The 18,876-nt window shown below is 46.7% G+C and overlaps 1 protein-coding gene across 12 annotated transcripts in view; it reads left to right on the forward strand.

The window, feature by feature from the left end:
* Window positions 1-15,437, forward strand: part of SPK1 (guanyl-nucleotide exchange factor) — a 251,368-nt gene extending 235,931 nt beyond the window's left edge. For all 12 annotated transcript variants that reach the window (XM_086778119.1, XM_086778125.1, XM_086778131.1 and 9 more), the window contains 2 exons: window positions 13,636-14,610; window positions 14,711-15,437. In XM_086778119.1, the coding sequence (XP_086634245.1) occupies window positions 13,636-14,610; window positions 14,711-14,965 (1,230 nt within the window). In that variant the 3' untranslated portion in view covers window positions 14,966-15,437. The remainder of the gene's footprint in view (window positions 1-13,635; window positions 14,611-14,710) is intronic.
* Window positions 15,438-18,876: the final 3,439 nt, after the last annotated feature.

Genomic DNA, 18,876 nt, shown 5'->3' on the forward strand with positions numbered 1-18,876 from the left:
TATCCTGCAAATACACTGTATCCTAAACCAAAGCGCCTTCCATGGCCTCAGTGAATCCAGCCTTCCAGATGTGCCAAGCTGTGATGCTAGCAATTATCTCCCATGCAATCCAATCTCTATGTGTTAGAGGTACGTAGCTTGACTCTGGCATGTCCTGAAGATCACACCGCCGACCCACTACCTGGGTAACCCGCATGATCATCTCTCCTTCGTTCCCTTCAAACCTTATTCGCGGGCCCGACTCTATCAACCAAACAATAGCACCAAAAAAAATGTAGGCATCCCTCCTTATCCTTCCAAAAAGGTGTGCTATTGCAGTCCAAATCCTATGTACCTCCCTACACTTCCATAAGCAATGGTAAAGTGTCTCTGAAGCTCTGGCACATCGCGGACAAGCCTCGCTAGCGCCAATGACCGATCTCCACTAGTTGATGGCAAGGCCACCATGTAGAGAAAGCCAAATAAAAGAGGAAATCTTCATTTCCCTATATGAGTGCCACAACCCCCGCCAAAAAGCTCCCTGAATGTCAGGGGTGATCGCATAAGCCTCCCAATGTGCTCTAGAAATAGGAACTATCTGCATTTGTCCCAGAACCAAGTGTCTGGTGTTCCACACTGTTCCTCTCCGCCTCCCTCCACCTCCACCTCCACCTCCACCTCCCCCTCCGCTCCCTTCCCCTCCTCCATCCATGCCCCCGTCTTTACCTGCAGCATTTCCTTCAGCTCCGTCCTACGCATCAGAGCCTGCCCTCCCCTCCACTCCCCTCCCCTCTGCCTCTTGAAAAAAGTTCCATCTGCTGATTGATTCACCGTTTCTCTGAGCCGGTTGAGATGACCATTGTTGCCTCTCCGGCGAGGGCTTTCCTGCCAGAGTCCCCAGGTGGGCCCCCCAGGATTTTGGGGTAGCATGTGGGTTATAGTTTCTTCCGATGTCTTCCGACAGAAGGGACAAATACCCCTAGCAGTCCCTGACCCAGAGAGGAGGCAGCCGGGGAGTTCCCTCCGCCACTTGATTCACCGCTTCTTTGAGCTAGTGGAGATGACCATTGTCGCCTCTCCGGTGAGGGCTCTCTCGCTAGAGTCCCCAGGTGGGCCCCCCAAGATCTTGGGGTAGCATGTGGGTTATAGTTTCTTCCGATGTCTTCCGGGGCGGAAGGGACAGATATGTTTGAGGAGACAGTAGCACCTATTCGGGTATGTGTGGGTTTTCACCACTCCATACCCTCTACGCCAGAGAATGGCGCGATGATCTTCTCTTTCCCATGACTGCCACCATCTAGGGTGAGGCGGTTGAGCTCTCCCATCACCTGCATGACCTTCATATCACCGATGTACTCACCCATCTTTGGCCATGGGCTAGGATGGAGCTTGGAGGCTTAGACCAGAGAGACCAGGCCGGGGAGATGGTGGCCTCCAACCTAGAGGTGCTCCTTTTTGTATTCATGCATACTTCTGTCGCAGTACCTCTTCCCCCTTCTTGCAAGTGCCTCCATTTTGATCGATGGGGTCTGGACTACGCATACTCTCGCGCTCGGACAGATTGGTGTTACATGGAGGACAGGATCCACGCCCACTTAGCATGCCTTTGCCCGAGGACGGATTGTGATTATTTCCCGTCTAAACCCTCACCCAAGACTCTCCGAGTGGAGGGCAGTTGCACGAATTCTGCCTCACACAGAGATTGATATGCAGATAGTCTCGTGGAACATACAGGGTTTAGGGAGGCCTCAGTGCTTTCAGAGACGAGGCATCCTCAAAGGAGAGCTTCACAGAGCCATAGTGGGGGGACCTATCGACATTCTTTTCCTCCAAGAGCATCATCTCTTTGAGGGGAACACCCGCCGTTGCGGGAAGATTTTACCAAGCAAGAGCCATACTTTTTGGTCTTCATCCTTTGGCCCTTCAGGACGCAGGGAGGAGTTTGTATTTCTGTCAGTGAGTAGCTTTTGCTGATAGTGGACATGCTCTGGAGTGTTAGTCATGGGGCAAGCATAGTGGGTTACCATCTTGATTGGAGAGGATAGCGTTGGCTTTCACAATTTTTATGCCCCGAACACCATTGTAGGGAGAGTCCTCTTTTGGAGCACGGTCTGGCAAGCCCTTCCCCAGGCTGACTGTAGGTGCATGGATGGTGACTTCAACTTGATAGAGGCAAGAGAGGACAGACTTAGAGGAGGCACGGCCACAGTCTCAGGAGCAGAGTACTTTGCCTGGGAGAGATGATACTCGTACTTAGGGGATAGGACCCTTGGCATCTTCTAGAGCTTGGGCACAGTCCAGAGAGCCTTAGCTTCTCGCATTCGGATAGGAGGAGCATCGGCCCCAACCTTTCTAGACTTGACTGGTTTTACGTTGATGAGTGGGCTTGCAGGCGTGGGGGTAGCATGATTGGTATCTTGGCAGGCACTACTTTTTCAAATCACACCCCGGTTATTCTGTCCCTAGAGGACCCCTAGAGGCATGATAGGCATGCGGGCTCTAGGATTTCAGATAGCCTCATTCAAGACACTGAGATCTACAACAGGATAGAGCAAATTTGGGTAGGACTGGACTTTTCCGCAGGCAGTGCTGCGTGCAAATTGGATGCTAGCCGAGGGGAAATCAGCGGTTTCTTGCAGGAGGCAGCCCAGAGTAGATTGGAGGGTTTTAGGGAGTAGGAGCAGAGTCTCAGGAGCGGTCTGGCCTCTTTATAGCAGCTTCATGAGTGTTCCCTAGATACCTACCAAAACCTTCTCTCTGACAAAATGGTAGTGGACCTCTATATGCTTCATGATGCAAGCATGAAAAACTGGGTTCCTGGCCAGCTGTATATTGCTAATGTTGTCACAGAAAATGACAACTTGTCTATCCACTGATAGACCCAAGTCTGCAAGTAGCTTTCTCAACCAAGCTACCTCACATGCTGCCATAGCAGCACCTCTATACTCGGCCTCTGTGTACTGGATAGAGCAACTGTAGGCTGCTTCTTGCTGCTCCAAGTCACAGCAGCACTCCCCAAAGAAAACATGAAGCCACTAGTAGATCTTCTATCTGAGATACTACTAGCCCTGTGTACCCATGTACACATATCTCTGTCCCAGTTTCATAAAATAGTCCGCAATGCAAAGCAGATCTCAGATACCTCAGTGCCATTGGATCAGAATGGCAAGTTGAGTGTAGATTCAGGAGAGATCTTGGAGGATCCTACTATGTATAGGCACATAGTAGGAAGCTTGATCTACATGACGATCACCAGGCCAGATTTGAGCTATGTTGTTGGGTTGGTGAGTCAGTTTATGCAGGTTCCTCGGAAGCCACATTTGGATGCATTGAGAGTAAGCTTGTTGCCCCGCACGGAGATTAGATCCATTGAGGAGAGAAGGGTGGAGTACAGATACCAGGCCAGAGCTTCATTTTGGACTTAGGTTGGTGACAGAGTCACAAGGGATTTCTTTGAGATAGCTTGCCCGCATAGGGGAGATATGGTATTCACAGGCTGCGTGGCGAGGATGGAGCTATTGTTCCTAAAATCCCCCCACAATCCCCCCCCCCCCCCCCCCCCCCCCCCCCCCCCCGTCCCCCTCATGTGAGAGCCATCGCCACTGATTTCTTCAGATCTCTTCTCACAGGTGTCCCATTATCACCACAGGTGATGGAGGCGCACGAGAGGGTCTAACGACACACGAGAGAGGTGGTTCGCCCTCTCTTTGGTCCTTATTGACTCCATTCACTGTGGAGGAGTTGGCGGAGGTGGTGACGGCACTACCCAGGGGCAAATGCTTGGGGGCAGACGGGCTTCCAGTCTCTTACTTCGTCATTGGGACCTCTTGGAAGCCAGCCTTCGAGTTGCCTTCAACGAGATTATGATCACAGGTGCCATGCTAGAGAGGCTCTAAGAGGGTTTGATACACTTGATTCTCAAGGAGTAGTGACAGATTGGAGATCTGACAGTGGAGACCCATCACTTTCCTAGGGACCGCTTATAAGATCCTGGCCAAGGCTATCCATCACCAGGAGACTTCAGCCGTTTCTCCCAGACTTGATTCATGACACTCAAACCGGCTTTGTTCAAGATTGCAGCATTTTGGACAACATTTTCACCTTCTGGGAGGTGATAGCTTCTGCCAAGATGCGGCAGCAGGACCTTATTGTGCTACTCCTAGAGACTAGACTTTGAGAAAGCTTATGATAGGGTGGATCGGAGCTTTCTGGAGAGCACGATGAGTTGGATGGGATTCCATGTGGAGTCTCGGGACTTTACTAATCCTCGCACAGCCAGGTTCTTATTCAGGGAGCCCGTGGTGACAGATTTCCCCTTTCCCGCTCGGTTCAGCAGGGCTGTTGTTTGGCACCTTACCTCTTCTTATTCGTTGCTGCGGCCTTGAGCAGTATTCTTTCAGCCCAGGAGACCGGACTTCAGTGATTGCGTCTCCCCCTTCGCATGCAGGAGGAGTTATTGGACTCGGAGTTTGCAGATGACACAGTAGCTTTCCTTTCCGGAGATGTGGGGAATCTCCAAAGATTCACAAAGACAATCGAGGTTTTTTGCTGCGCATCAAGAGCATAGATCAAGTGGCACAAGTCGTGTGGTTTTTTGGGTAGGCTCTGCACCGGCCGCAACTTGGCGCCCAGTTGAGGCTTTCCGGTGGATTCCGAGGGGCACTCCAGTTCGCTATCTTGGTTGCCAGGTTGGCGTTGACATTTTTCCGGAGGGGCAAGCTACCAACAGCTTACCCGCGGTGCGGCCACCTTGAGGAGTCTTAGTGACATTGTCTTTGGGATTGTCCGAAGGCTCAGCAGATTTGGTAGCGGATTCTCTGCATCTTCACTATGGACAAGGCATCGGCCCGGATCATCACATGGGGCACTGTCACCTGGGCCACAGAAGCTGGAGTGGCCAAGGCTAGCCCTTCATGTTTGTCACCATCGTATTTGAGTAGTACTAGTTACAGCCCCACCTACAGACTACTAGCGACCAAGCTCATGCCAGAGATGGGAGATTTGCAAATATGGCTCGATATCATTCGCACCCTCCACAGTCAGTGGGGGAAGCTACGGGGAGGTTCCTACCGCATGCGGAAGCAGCGGGAAGCTTTCTTGAGGCTTTGGAGGCCTGGCCCATTTCTCACAGATAGAGGTGGTGACCCCACTTGGTATTATAGACCACCTGGGTGTTTGTTCCCCCCTCCCCCTATATGAGATAGCCTTCTCCTCGCAGAGTGGCCAGCCGGAGGAGGTCTCTTCCCCTTATGATCATTTGATTCCCGCGCTTAAATGAGCCGAGTTTGTATTGACCCCTTTGTGGTTGTATCTAACCCTTTGTGGCTGTTTTTTCATTGACTAATAGAAGGATCTTTTTCCCGGAAAAAAAAAACTTACGAATGCATTGAGAGAGGGAGAGAAAGAAAGTAATATCTACAAGTGCCCCATAGATGGTTATGGGACATTGATCTTGGATTCAGTGACTCAGCAGGCTCCTCATACTGTTGCGCACCCCCCCACTTTGTTCCAGCCCTCCTGCCTACCTTTCACCTTGCCCCCCTTCTCTGTTCTGCTGCTGTGCACATACTTCTGCCAGCCATTTTATTCCCCCTTTCCTTCCCAACCCCTTCCTTGCCCGCCATTTCACACCCCCTTCTCTGTACTACTGCGGACCTCCTCCTGCCCGTCATTCCCTTCCGCTTTCTCCTGGGCTTTAGAGGTTTTGGACCCACCCTCTAAGAGGAGCTATGAAGGATTAAACATGAAGATTAGCATGATTAATTATGCTTAATGGAACTAATAAATAGAAGATTAGTATTAATCACATCTACTTAGCATAATGGCAACATAATGATATGGGCAATGAGAGTGATCCTTGCATTAGATGAATGCCTCTTTAAATAGGCAAGAGTACATCAGATTATGTCTCTAATCCATGATTAGGTGATAATTAAATTGCCTAGAATCTTTCCTTAAATGTAGCTCTATAAAGTAAGCAAGTATCCCCTATAATCCAGCCCCTGAATTTCTCAACCTAGAATATGCTCCACGCCTTCCTTTCACCTAACAGGATGAGATCTTTTTCATTATTACTCGGTGATATTGGATTCTAATCTTTATACAATATGACCCTTAGCTTTTGCTCTAACCATTAAAGTCAATTTGTCGAACACACCCCCCGCCCTCCCCTCCCACACCCCCGCCCCCCCTTCTTTGTGTGCCCTTCCAACTTCCGCCCAGCCATTTGCTTCCCCTACATTCCAGCTTTGTCCTTGTTTCTTTGCTGTTTTCTTGTTCTTACCTGCCTGTCCTGTTGCCTTGTTTAGCGCCCATCCTCTTTGCTGCCCTCTTCTCCCCTTCCTACTTTCTTCTCTGCCTCCCTCCTCTTCGCTGCCCTTTTCCTCCGCCTTTCTCAGCTACGGATTACTCTTAATCAAGGTTCAAGTCAACCTATTTTCTTGATTAGCATCATGGCTAATCAATCCCCTCTGACGGGACCATCCATTTCTCTCAAGACAAGCTTGTGGCCCTCTTCACTGAAATTGAGAAAGACTCCTAGATAACGCTCATTGGAAAAAAATTTGGCTCTCACCCCTCATGTATCCAAGCCCGTGATTGGGTGATGGTGGCATAACCTTTCGACTACGCGGTCCATTTTAAAGATGTAAGGCTACTTGGGAGAGGATTCTTGCAAGTAGACTTTAACGTTGAGGTGGCAGCCTCAGAAGTGCTCCAGGGAAGTCCTTTCCCTTTAGGCCCAAGGAAGATTTTCTTCTTACCTTACACCAACTACTTCAACCCTATAAAAAGACCGGAACTGTTACCCTATTACTCTTAGATTCCCAGGTCTTCCTCATGCTTATTGGCCATTGTTGGAGGCCATTGGGGCAACCTTTGGGCTGGTTTATAGGTGCCCACCATCCAAGCTCTCCCACTTCTCTTGCCCAGGTAATCACTGCTTTGCCATCTTACCCACTCAAATGGGCACGTATCTTTTAAGACGATGTTGGAGTATATAAACAAGCTTTACCATGTGCTTAATGTCAAATAGGGAAAGTCTACGGACTCTATGCACATAGTTGCTTAAGATTAGGAATTGAGACTGGTCCATTTTTATGTTTGGTCGGCCTGGGGTGAAAACTAGTCACTTGTATATAAGTCCTTCACAATAAGCAGTGGACAATCATTCGAAGTAGGAAACACCTTGTTAAGGATCAGCTCCACCCTGCCATTACAAGTGAACCTATGGATGTGTTGCTTCTGGAGAAGCACAAATTGGATTTGCTTCAGTGTGGTAAAACTGGTAAGATCCTTTCTCGACACACTTTTTGGTCTTGTGCATGGGGAACCAAAGGTGGGGTATGCATCTCAGTGTCAGCATCACTTTTGCCTCATGTTATTGGCCATGGTGTCATCATACTTGCTAGAGTTTAGCGGACTATGGTTGTGCAGGAGGGACAAAAGTTGGGTATCTTGAATATCTATGTGCCTAATGTACAAGGAGAGAGGGTGGCCCTCTAGGGCACCATCATAGAACTGATGCTAGAGGCTGATCATTGGATTGTTGGAGGAGACTTCAACATGGTTGAGGAGCCATTGGACAAAAAGGGTGGCCGTGAGGATAGAACACAGCCCTTGGAGAGAGATAGCCACTTGGGAGAGATTCATACTCACCTTCCATGACAGGGATTGTTGGATAGAGGATGATTTGCAAAGGAGGCCTAACTCTTTATCTTACTCATGGCATAACCGTAGAAGCGGGGATGGATGCATCTTTGACAGTTGGATAGATTTCATATGGATAACTGGGGCTTGGATAGAGGAGGCTCTATTGCCTTGCCTGGTACTACCAAATTGGATCACTGCTTGGTTGTCTTATGCATCAGGAACTTGGGAGGCAGAATAGTGTACCCCATGCTCGCATCCCAGACTGCCTCTATCAGAATGCAGAGACCTCCTTGGAGGTTAGAGAGATTTGGAAGCTTTGTGATGATCCTGACCCTGAGAGAGGTGCCTTGGCCTTGGATAAGACTAGCCAACACTATCATTCTATTGCTTTGGCCAAGAAAGAAGAGGCTCTGGACAAGGACAACTCCCAGACATAGGTCGGCTGTGCTTTAGAAGGAACACGAGAAGGATCGTGAGTCTCCTTGGATCCTCTATCTCTTTTCCACTATTAGAGCCGAGTTACAGGTGGCCATGGATAAGCGGCTTGAGTTTGCATTTCATCCTAATCAAGCATTTTGGACATAGATGGGTGGGAGATGCAACAAACCGTTTTTCTCAGCACATGGACCTATGCATAGTATCCTTGCAAGATTCTCAGGGAGAATTTCATACTTATCCAAATAAGGTGAGAAGTATTGCATTAGATTTTTATGAGATCTTGCTCCCTATAGAGGCCCACTCTTGGGATAGAGATGTTGCACATTAGAAAGTCTGGGAGTGCATGCCCAGGCTTATTACAGATGATATGTGTGCCTCTTCGGATGTCCCCTTTTCGAAGGATGAGCTGAGACATGTTTCGCACGCCCTCTCTAAAGCCAAATGCCTAGGGGAAGATGGTCTCTCTCCATCCTTCTTTTTGCAGTTTTGGGATTACATTGGTGATGATGTTACTACTGCTATGATGCCCCCTTTTCTACGAAGGGTCTTATCCACCTCGTCTTGAAAGGTGGGGACAAGACCAATGTTAGACAGTGGAGGCCCATAACTCTGCTTGGGTCTGCTTACAAAATCTTAGCAAAGGTAGTGAGTATGATTTTGCACATCTTCACTTTCTGGAAGGCAACAGCTTCAGCTGGGATGCACCAACAGGATCTCATTGTGCTCCTCCTAGATTTTGAGAAAGCCTATGATAGAGTTGATTGGGGCTTTCGGGAGGGGATGATGTGCCGGATGGGATTTCGGGAGGTACGATCTTGCATTTCTACGAAGGGACTTATCCACCTTGTCCTGAAAGGTGGGGACAATACCGATGTTAGAGAGTGGAGGCCCATAACTCGCGTATGATGCCCGTTTTTCTATGAAGGGTCTTATCCACCTTGTCTTGAAAGGTGGAGACAAGACCAATGTTAGATAGTGGAGGCCCATAACTCTGTTTGGGTCTGCTTACCAAATCTTAGCAAAGGCAATGAGTATGATTCAAGAGAACATCTTCACTCTCAGGGAGACGACAACTTCGGCGAGGATGTGCTAGCAGGATCTCATTGTGCTCCTCCTTGATTTTGAGGAAGCCTATGATAGAGTTGATTGGGGCTTTGTGGAGGGGATGATGTGTTGGATGGGATTTCCGGAGGAGTGGATCCATGGTGTTTCTAGACTTTATTTGGCCTCTCATAGTCAGGTTCTCATTCAGGGAGCGAGAAGTGAGAGATTTTCCCATTCTCGCTCGGTCTAGCAAGGTTGCCCTTTGTCACTCTTATCTCTTTTTATTTGTTGCCATGGCCATGAACATTTTTCTCTTAGCTCAAGAGACTGGGCTCCAGGGATTGCATCTCCCCATCCGTGCACAAGAGGAGCTGCTAGATTCAGAGTTCGCAGGTGACACAGTAGCATACTTATCTGAAGATGTGGGGAATCCTTAGAGATTTGCAGAGGCAATAGAGATTTTCCGTCGTGCATCAAGAGCACAGATCAACTAGCACAAGTTGTGTGGATTTTGGGTTGGCTCTTCGCCCGCCCCGACTTGGCATCCGATTGAGGATTTCTAGTAAATCGAGAGGGGCACTCCAGTCCATTATCTTGGATGCCAAATGGCCAGCATCGATATTTCCCGAGAGCAACAGTTAGCCCCTCTTCTTCTGAGCATTCGGAAGAAGCTTGTATACTGGAGCTCACCAAGGCTGAGTGGTGGTGGCGAACGAGGTTCTTCTCGCCACCATGTGGTATATTACTTCTTACTGGGCGTTCTCATGGGCCTGCATTGGTCAAATTCAGCGGTTGATCTGCAACTTTTTGTGGCTTGGGAGCGATGGGAGGCATGCCTGGGCCAAGGTGGCTTGGAGACTGATCATATAGCCAACAAGCCACAAAGGGGGCCTGGGCATCATCGACCTTGCCATTCAAATCCATGCCCTTTTGGGCAAGCTGATTGTTAGAGAACTTCTTCCAGGTGGCGAGCCATGCAAGGATTTCCTCCTGGCCAAGATATCCTCCTGTACATTGAGTCTGGGGGCTTGGCCGTAGAGCACTAGGTGGATCTTCACAGAGATGCAGGCCGCGAGCCATGAAAGGATTTCCTCCTAGTCAACATATCCGCCTGTACACCGAGTCTAGGGGGCCCTTGGCCATAGAACACTAGATGGATCTTCACAGAGATGCGGGCCTGTGGCTTTAGCCCAACTTTTGAGGAAGCCGACTAGCTTGTGAGCTTGGGATCACCTCATGCTGGTCCTGCAATAGTCTGTTCCGGTATCCTCTGAGGAGTGTCTCCGATAACCCTTGATTTGGAACCCCTTGATCCATGTACCTGGTGGTCACATGCGAAGGGCTTGGCCTCATGTATCCTAGGGAGCTCTGAGCATGGGCCCTACTATGTCCCTTGGAGGATGTCCTATATTCAGACAGCTTCCCCCCAAGGGCAGAGGAGAGAGGCCTGACTAGGATCCAAGGGAGAGAGACTCAGCCTCAACATTGACTTTGCCATTTCTCGGGAGTGGCTTACCCCGATATCTAACCCTATTCCAACACACCACCCCCCCCCCCCCCCCTTCATGGCTGGGAGTGTTGACAAGGCATGATATTCTCCTGGCAGTTCATGGCGCGGATGTGAGCTCCGCCTTTTCAATTGGACCTCATGGTAGATTAGTGAAATGAGAGCCTCGCTTGGAGGACTTTAGGGAATGCATGCTACAGAGGGTGAGGGTGATCGGATTCCATGCACATGATTGGCACAATTACCCACCACTCGCCATGGTCTCTAGGGAGCGACTCGAGCGTTTATGGATTTGGGAGAGCCGGCCCATCACACGCCTCTAGTGGGACTCTAGGGAGTGGACTTGGTGTGATCATGTAGATAGCGAGGAGACCCCTAGACCTCAAGTACCCCATTTTTTGCATACACCGCACGGCTTTGCCGTAGGATCAAGATGCCCAAGGTTGAGGGCACTCCGGTAGCAACAAGACACTAGCAGTCTCAAGGCCTCTCACCGTGCTTCCTCTCAAACTTTTGGAAGAGGTTCTGGGACAGTTTTTGACCTTTGAAGATCACTCTCTTTTTGTGGGTGCTAGCACATAGGTGTTTGGCGGTTGGCACGAGGTTGGCCATTGGAGGTAGACGAGCAACATGCCCAAAATGTGGCCATTCCCAGGCGTCTCAGTGACAGTGTCTCTGGGATCGCCTGAAGGCTCAGCAGGTTTGACAACGGATTCTCTGCATCTTCACTATGGATAGGGCCTCTTCTCGTACTATTACATGGGACAGTGTCGCTTGGGCCACTAAGGCCGAGGTTGTCATGGCTTATGAGGAGGAAGGTGGGGGGATAGCCCTTCAGGTCTCTCACCTTCGCATCTCGATAGGGATCCACACTCTGCTTGCGAAGTCCATCAAGAGCATATAGCTTGACATGATTCATATCCTCCGTCGATAGTGGGGGAAGCTTTAGGGTGAATCTGACCGTATGTGGAAGCGTCGGGAAGCCTTCTGGAGGCTCTGGCGACCTGGTCCTTTTCTCACAGATAGTGGTGGTGAGCCCACTTGGCACTGCAGACCACCTCTGTGGTTATTCTCTCCCCCACCCCTTGTATGAGATAGCCTCCTCATAGAGCGGCCAATCGGAGGAGAAGTGCATACCTGCCTCCTTTTTTCATTTGCTCTGTACATGGAGGCAAGTTTGTATTTGGCCTTTGGAGGCTGTTTTTCTGTCAACTAATAGAAGGATCTTGTTTCGAGGGAGGGGGAGGGAGGGTTGTGGTGGGGAAGGGCAGTGAGTATGAGGCTTTAGGCCTGTTCTTCAAAGAGGTCTTCATGATACACAGAATGGCTTCCTTGAGGAGTGAGTGGGAAGACATAGTGGAGTGGGCTAAATCTCGCCAACAACCCCTTGCCATTCTCTTGCTAGCCTTTGAAAGAGCTTATGACAAAGTAGACAAGCAACCCATTGTGTGGAATGACTTGATCTTGGATGAATATGGTCTAGACCTCTTGGAGCAGCCACGCATATCCAATGGGCTGCCTAGGCCACTCTTGTTGGGTCGGAAAAGGCTCATGAGTCACGAAGGATGAGAGAATGCTTTACACCCGGCACTTCAGAGGCACTAGTCAGAGGATTATGCAGCCATACCTAACCACTAGATCACAAGGAACTTCGTGGAAGGGCCTCATCAGTTATGGTTTGGGGTATTTTCAAGGATAGGGGTACCTCTTCAGGTGATGTGCCTTCCCACCTGAGGTGAGGATGATGTATTGGTCTTTTACTCCATTCGGGATAGATGGCTCTTGGAGAGAAGTCTTCGGGTGAGGATGATGTATTGGTCTTTTACTACATTCACGATAGATGGCTTTTGGAGAGAAGTCTTTGGCAAGATATCATGGAGGGTCTGGCGGTCTGGCCGGTGAGAGTAGAGGGTAAGGCAGGGAAGCTCATCTATATTGATCCCCCTCAAGGGATGATTACGGACTCGAGCCTCCATTTACATGATTGGTGTCCTATCAAATACTTGCATTGGGACCCCAATGAGTGGGAGTGGAGGGATGCTTTTAACCCCATGAAAAGCATGCCCTTCTTCAATTACACTGTGCGGAACGGCGCAAACACTTGGTTCTAGGACTAATCAAGAGAGTCCCTACTTTTAGACTGCTTTGGGAGGCTTATGGGATTACCCTTGACATTCAAAGAGCTTTTTGGTAGAGGTTGTGGCACTCGTACAGGGAAACGAAGATTTCTTCTTTTATTTGGCGTGCTCTACATGGTGGCCTTGCCACCAACTAGTGGAGATCGGGTTGGTGCTAGCCCAACTTGTCCGAGCTGTGCAGGAGCTTCAGAGACAATCTACCATCGCTTATGGGAGTGCAAGGAGGCACAGAGGATTTGGATTGCAATAGCATACTTTTTTGAAGGATGAGCGAGTCTACATTTGTTTTTGTGCTATTGTTTGGTTGACACAATCGGGCTTGCAAATCAGGTTTGAAGGGAACAAGAGAGATATGGTCATGCGGGTTACTCAGGGAGTGGGTTGGTGGTGCCATCTTCAAGACATGCCAGCTACATACCTCCAGCACAAAGATTGGACACTACATGGGAGATCATTGCTGGCATCACAGCCTAGCACATCAGCAAGGCTAGATGCATTGAGGCCATGGAGGGCACTTTGTTTTATGATACACAATGCATTTGTAGTATCTCGTGTGATATTATCCACACGCTCATGGCCACTTGGGCCAGGATTTAGGGATCTTCGAAGGCTGCAGAGAGAACACGTGGCCAATTCTTGAGAGAATCGGATCATGGCATCTTTTTCACTCTTTCATATGGGACCTTGCTGGCACAAGGCGCCCGATTGGTTGAGATTTCCCCCTTGCTTGGTCTAAAATCTCCACTGAAATTTTTTTTAGTCAATAGAAGTCTCTTTTCCAGAAAAAAAAATAGTAATGTCTACATAGAAGGCCAAAATGACCTGAGAGAGAGAGAGAGAGAGAGAGAGATGATGATGAATGCTTGCTACTGATTGCAGGCTCTTGTAGGCAGAAATGATGCTGTGTGGGCCAAGGAGCATGTTGAGGCACTAAGAAAGATCTGTCCCATGGTAAGTGACGTACTTACAGGTGAGGCATTGGCAGCAGAGGTGGAGGGATATGGAGCTTCAAAGCTGACAATAGATTCTGCTGTGAAATATCTTCAGCTAGCAAATAAGCTGTTCTCTCAGGCAGAACTGTTCCACTTTTGTGCTGGAATTCTAGAGCTGATAATTCCTGTATATAAGAGTAGATATGCATATGGCCAGTTGGCCAAATGCCACACCTCTCTCACTGGTATCTATGAGGCAATTCTGGAGCAGGAGTCAAACCCAATCCCGTTTATCGACGCGACATATTACCGTGTTGGTTTTTATGGGGAGTGCTTTGGCAAGCTGAACAAAAGAGAGTATGTGTACAGGGAGGCCCGAGATGTGCGCCTAGGAGACATCATGGAGAAGCTCAGCCATATCTATGAGTCCAGGCTGGATGGAAAACACACCCTCCACATTATCCCGGATTCGCGTCAAGTCAATGCAGATGAGCTTCAGGCTGGTGTTTGCTACTTGCAGATCACCTCTGTGGATCCGGTGATGGAAGATGAAGACTTGGAGAGCAGGAAAGAGAGGCTAGCTTCACATTTGTCAGCAAGTATACGGGCTCGTGTTTTCGATCATTTCCTTTTTGACACTCCCTTCACCAAGAATGGCAAGACACAGGGAGGCCTGGAAGATCAATGGAAGAGGAGGACAGTCCTTGAGACCGAAGGCTCATTCCCTGCTCTGGTGAATCGACTCCTGGTGGTCAAGTCCCACTCCAGGGAGTTCTCGCCCATCGAGAATGCCATTGGCATGATCGAGACCAGGACAGCTGCTCTGCGAAATGAGCTGGAGGAACCACGCAGCTCAGAGGGAGATCAGTTACCACGCTTACAAAGCCTGCAGAGAATTCTGCAAGGAAGCGTTGCAGTTCAGGTCATGTTTGTTGCATACAAGGTTGCCTTATTTTTCTTCCTTTTTCTGGATTGAGCTCTTGCATTGACGTAGAGATGTGTGTGTGTGTCTCTCTCAACAGGTGAACAGCGGAGTTCTGGGCGTTTGCACGGCGTTTCTGTCCGGGGAGCCTGCGACTCGGCTTCGGTCACAGGAGCTGCAGCAGTTGATTGCGGCGTTGCTGGAGTTCATGGCAGTCTGTAAGCGTGCCATCAGAGTTCACTCCCGCCTGATTGGGGAAGAGGATCAGGACTTCCACTCGCAGCTTGTCAACGGCTTCCAGTCCCTGACGGCCGAGCTCTCCCACTACATCCCGGCCATTCTCTCCGAGCTTTGATGTCTCTCTCTCTCTCTCTCTCTATATATATATATATATACATATATATATATATATAGTTTGTTAGTTGGCTTTTATTCTTTTCTTCTTCATCAATTATCATTATTTTAGTCCTTGTAAAATGTGGGGTGTGTATTTTTTTAAACTATACGACTACGAGGAGAAAAGCTTTGGGTGCCTTGTATAAGTTGTAAGCCCTTCCTAAAATCGCTAGGTGTTGCTGGCCGCATGTGTGTTCTTGCCCCTCCTCCCTAGAAGAGATACCAAGGAAAAGAAAAGGGGGAAAGGGGAAGAGGAAGGGGGGAAAGTACAGCCCCCTCGCAATTTGCAATGCCATCGCGGTGTAAGGTCTCAAATTAATCCAAGTAATCAAGCAAACAGTGCCTCCATTATTTCTTGAAACCTAAACTAGTTTGCAAAGCTGTAAAATTGGGCACTTTTTTTAACGGAACTCGCTACTACATCGTTCAAATTGTTGTTGTTGTTCACGCCCACTTTTATGTGCAAGTTTGTGTGTATAGACTGATGCACTTTTTTTTTTTAGTTGCGAAAAAATATTATTATTATTTAAAGAGAGCTCACCCCCTTAGACGATGTGTTGGTCAACTTAGGTAAGCTTATGTATTATTGTTATTTTATTTTTTTATTTTTTTCGTTTTTTGGGAAGACCTTTAGGAGGAGAGGTACCCATATTTTGTAAGCCCGTTTGAGGCTCCGAATCCTCTCGAGTTTGCTCGTATAGTCAGTTTAGCTTTGCGCATTTGTTTGTAACTAGGCATGCTTTTCCGTCCTTGAATTGGTGTAGTCGACATACATTGATTGGATTTCAAGATGGATGGTTTCAAGGCTAATTAGACTAGTTAGGCACTCAATTGTTTTGTTATAATACACGATAATCATGTTTGAAATTTCCTTAACTATGTGTGAACTAGCTACCATGCAGAAGCTTTCGTGGTATATGAGCAAGGGATTTGCTATCAAATGTGCATCAAAACCAAACACCTGACGCCTTTTTTCTTCCATAGATGTGCTGTATCAATCATCTCTCTCTTTTAATGGTCTCTTGTAAAATCCCAGAATTGTTGCTCCATTCTTCCTTCAATCGTACCCTCTTTCTCCATATGCACCCTCTTGATGCAACCCACTACCAAGAAACCTCTCTGGTGTCAACAAGTAGCTAATAACGCCGAGTTTCTTTGTTGCAAGAAATTTTTGATTGGTTTTACTCTTAAGGTAGTTAATATGAAAAGACAAACATATGGTTGTTAAATCATTTGTTCACAACCAATTGCCAAAACTAACCAATTTCGGAATTGTTATTAAGCCTTATATTGAATTAGACTATGGTGTTGCTGTTAAGGTCATTTTCTTCGATAAGGAAACCAACAAGACACAAGCATGAGGAGAACTCGATATAAAGTTAGTTCAAGAATTTGCACAAAGGAGAGCATTACTACACGTTTTGGTATGTATTAGTGTGAGTTCAAGAGAAGTTTAGAGATCAAGAATACACACATAGATGCAACAAGCAAGGAGAGATAGATACAAGCATAGTATTCAAAGTAGATTGTTGAGAATGAGTGAAGTGCAAGTGAAGTAACAACTTCACTTACACACTCATAAGAGCATATATATACGTTGAAGGGAAAAAACTCTTTATCAAGGGGAAAAAGTATCCTAGTCCATTATTAGCCTACGTTCACACATCACTATCATATGAATAGCTAATAGTCAAGTAGATCGATGAGAATGAGTAAGGTACATAATAAAGTAATATGATGAGATCACTTATATTTGAAAAAAGAGAGGAAAATATAGTCCCAATTTGATATGAACTCATGTCTACACAGCACTACCATGTGAATGGTTGCAAATCTCTCTTGTAGTGAGGATGTGAATATGTATAGGGATCATATGGTTGATCAATCCTCAAATGCCAATAAGCCCATAGCTTTGTGTAAAGCTTCGAGCTTCTTTCAAGAAAGTTTTGCCAAAAGTTTCAAACTTCTCTTATGAGAACTCTTTGTGAACATATCTAACACATTGTCAAACGTAGAGACATAAGCTAGGCTAATCTCTCTTGTAATGAGCTTCTACTTTGATATTATGATAATGCATCTCAATGTGCTCTGTGTGAGTATGAAACACTGTGTTTCTCGCGATATGGTTAATGCACTATGGCTATCAATGTATATGGAGGTGAGAGAACATTGTCCAACACCAAGACCCGCCACCAAAAGGCGATTTGAGCCATGAACACTCTATAGTCGGTGTAAAAGTTGTCTTATACTCGGCCTCACAACTCAAAGTGGCCACTATCGGGTGCTTCTTAATGAGCCATAATATATACATAAATAACCAAGATGAAAGCAAAAGCCATTGGTGGACACTTGCGTGTTATGACGTCCAACCCAATCTGAAACATTGAAAGTATGCAACTCACTATCACCGACCTTAGCATAGAATAGGCCAAGGGATTGAGTGTCCTAAGCATCTAAATGCTTACTTGGTAGCCGACCTAAGCATCTACATGCTTACTTGGTAGCCAATAATGCTTATCTCAAAACTGCGTATAAAGCGAGTCAACTTGGACATCCCAAGCTAAATGTATGGTAGCTTACTAATATATAGTGATACATCAAATGGTTTACCTAAATCCTAGAGACTAAGCTTAGCACTTGTCTCTATTGGCATAGTAACAAGCTTACAGCCTTAAAAGACCAAATCATGTAAGTATCCTCTTTATGTTCTTTGATTGCAATATCACCATACCAATATCACATTACATAAGTTGAATCTTAAAATAATAATTCAATGAGCTTAAATCTGTCATCTCAAATGACACATGTAATTTAGTCTTGAAAGGTGCAATCTTCTCCTAATTAGGATCTATGAGAAGCGTGTAATCAACACATAAAATGATGACCAGAAAACAATCTTTACTTCTCTTTACATAGAGGGTACTCTTAATTGGAGTGTTGCATAAGCCAATTGCAACTAAGTATGCTTTTGTCTTCTTGTACCATGCTCTGGGAGGTTGGCTAAGGTCATATAAAGCATTTCTTAACTTGTGTCCTCTAGACTCGTCTCTTCTTAAAAAAACTACAAGGTTGAGATACATATACGGCATCATGCAAATCACCATTCAAGAAGGCAAACTTGATATCCAATTGATGTACAAGCTAATTCAATGCAATAATACACTTGATTGTGGTCATGTGTAAAGGTCTTATCATAATCTATGTCTTTTTCCTAAGCATAATCCTTTACAAACGAGTCTTGCCTTGTAGAAGCAGCCAGTGATGCCATCAGCTTTATGCTTAAGCTTCTAAATCCACTTCGTATCAATGGTCTTTTTACCATAAGACAAATATGCCAAATATTAAGCTCAAAGGAAATAGGTTCATCTTCATCTTAAAATAATGATATTGAGAGCATGAACCACAAAAGAATAAGATGCATGATGACAATCGACATGTGTCTTATTAGATAGAGTAGCTAATTTGTTATCTTGTAATGACTAACCAACCATTTTACATGCTCTTGGTCGCATGTAAGGTTTCCCTACATCATCATCCACGATTGTCTCATTAATAGTTATCCCATAATGTATACACAAACCATTTTAGTATATTGACAATTGTACACGATTGTCCTTTTCTCACCTACTACAATATTCATATTGCCTTATCAATAGGTTGATCGATGGGCTAAAATTTGAGGTGATTTTTCACATTCCATATGGACTAATTTAAAACACTTTGTTGAGCAATCATTTGCTCCATGTATGGCTGCCCGGCATTATACAAAGGTAGGAGTGTATCAAAGATGTTATGGGAGCATACATTTTGCTACTTTTCTGCAAAAAAGCATGGGCTCAACTGACTTCTCAACAAAGAAATTTCTACTTA

Source organism: Cibotium barometz, chromosome 39, assembly GCF_041138505.1.
Source record: "Cibotium barometz isolate CiBa-2024 chromosome 39, ASM4113850v1, whole genome shotgun sequence".
In the NCBI taxonomy this organism is placed as follows: Eukaryota; Viridiplantae; Streptophyta; class Polypodiopsida; order Cyatheales; family Cibotiaceae; genus Cibotium; species Cibotium barometz.